Here is a 1,514-nt window from a genome sequence, read left to right as displayed (position 1 = left end):
GGACCCAAAATGAAGGGAGATTTCGATGTGTCAGTTCCAAAGATTGAAGGTGACACAAAAGCTCCCAAGCTTGACATTGAAGGACCAGATATCGACATTGATGGCCACAAAGGAGGCTTTAAAATGCCTACATTTAAATTGCCATCCTTTGGACTGAAAGGTCCAAACATTGAAGGGCCAGAAGTTGATCTAAGCCTCCCGAAAGCTGATATTGACATTAATGCTCCTCAAGTGGATATCAAAGGACCAGATTTTGACATTGAGAGTCCAAGTGGTAAAATCAGAGGACCCAAATTCAACATGCCAAGCATTTCAGGACCAAAACTTTCCATGCCAGATGTGGATTTCAACCTGAAAGGTCCCAAAATGAAAGGTGATGTGGATATGTCAATGCCAAAGATAAAGGGAGGCATAAAATCACCTGACGTTGACATCAAAGGTCCACAGGTTGACATTGAAGGTCCCTCAGGTGGATTTGAAATGCCTAAAATCAAAATGCCATCATTTGGCTTCACAGGTCCAAAAGTCGAGGTTCCAGATGTTGATGTAAACCTTCCCAAAGGTAACATTGATGTCCCTGATGTTAACATTAAAGGGCCGGACTTTGATGTTGAAGGCCCTGATATAAAATTGAAAGGATCCAAATTCCAAATGCCATCAATATCAGGACCCAAGCTGCCCGAATGGGATTTGAGTCTGAAAGGTCCCAAGATAAAGGGAGATATGGCCACTCCAAAGATTGAGGGAGACATGAAAACACCTGAGATTGAGATCAAAGGTCCTAACGTCAATTTTGAAAGTGGACCAAAGGTGAAGTTACCAAAAATATCTGGACCGAAAATATCATTTCCAGATGTTGACGTCAATCTGAAGGGGCCAAAGTTGAAAGGTGATTTGAAAGGGGATATTCACCTACCAAAAGCTGAATTTGAGGGTCCAGATCTTACAATTGACGTTCCAGAAATTGGCACAAAGAAATCTAAATTCAAAATGCCAAAGTTTGGTTTCAAGAGCCCAAAGATGAAGGCACCAGAAACTGATGTGGAAATGGTAAAAGGCGATATCAGCATCAAAGGGAAGACTGGTAGCTCTGAACATCTTGATCTTGACCTTGGGTTGACTGGTTCGAAAACTAAAGGATCAAAATTCAAGATGCCAAAATTTGGTTTCAAAGCCCCAAAGGTTGAAATGCCAGAAGTTGACATTAATCTTCCCAAAGCTGGCATTGACATAAAGAGTCCCAATGTCGACATTGAAAGACGAGGTGTTCAAATTGATATTCCGGATGTAAAAGTCAAGGGACCAAAACTCAAAATGCCAACAACCTCAGGACCAAAAATGTCCATGCCAGATGTAGATTTCAATCTGCAAAGTCCCAAACTCAAAGGTGATTTGGATATGTCACTTCCAGAGATAGGAGACATAAAAATACCGGAAGTTGACATTAAAGGTCCAAAGGTTGATGTTGAAGGTCCCAAAGGTGGATTTGAAATGCCTAAAATCAAAATGCCATC

The 1,514-nt window shown here is 41.2% G+C and overlaps 1 protein-coding gene across 1 annotated transcript; it reads left to right on the top strand.

The window, feature by feature from the left end:
• Nucleotides 1-6: 6 nt before the first annotated feature.
• On the top strand, nucleotides 7-1,508 carry LOC116380814 (neuroblast differentiation-associated protein AHNAK-like; the record flags this gene model as incomplete). Its single annotated transcript, XM_031842659.1, has 1 exon — nucleotides 7-1,508. A coding segment is annotated over exon 1 (1,499 nt), but the record flags the coding sequence as incomplete, so codon positions are not given.
• Between the last annotated feature and the right edge of the window lie 6 nt (nucleotides 1,509-1,514).

Source organism: Anarrhichthys ocellatus, unplaced genomic scaffold, assembly GCF_004355925.1.
Source record: "Anarrhichthys ocellatus isolate YVR2014 unplaced genomic scaffold, GSC_Weel_1.0 scaffold9009, whole genome shotgun sequence".
Classification (NCBI taxonomy): domain Eukaryota; kingdom Metazoa; phylum Chordata; class Actinopteri; order Perciformes; family Anarhichadidae; genus Anarrhichthys; species Anarrhichthys ocellatus.
The sequence above is the reverse complement of the archived record's forward strand: the minus strand, read 5'-3'. Positions and strand labels throughout refer to the sequence as shown.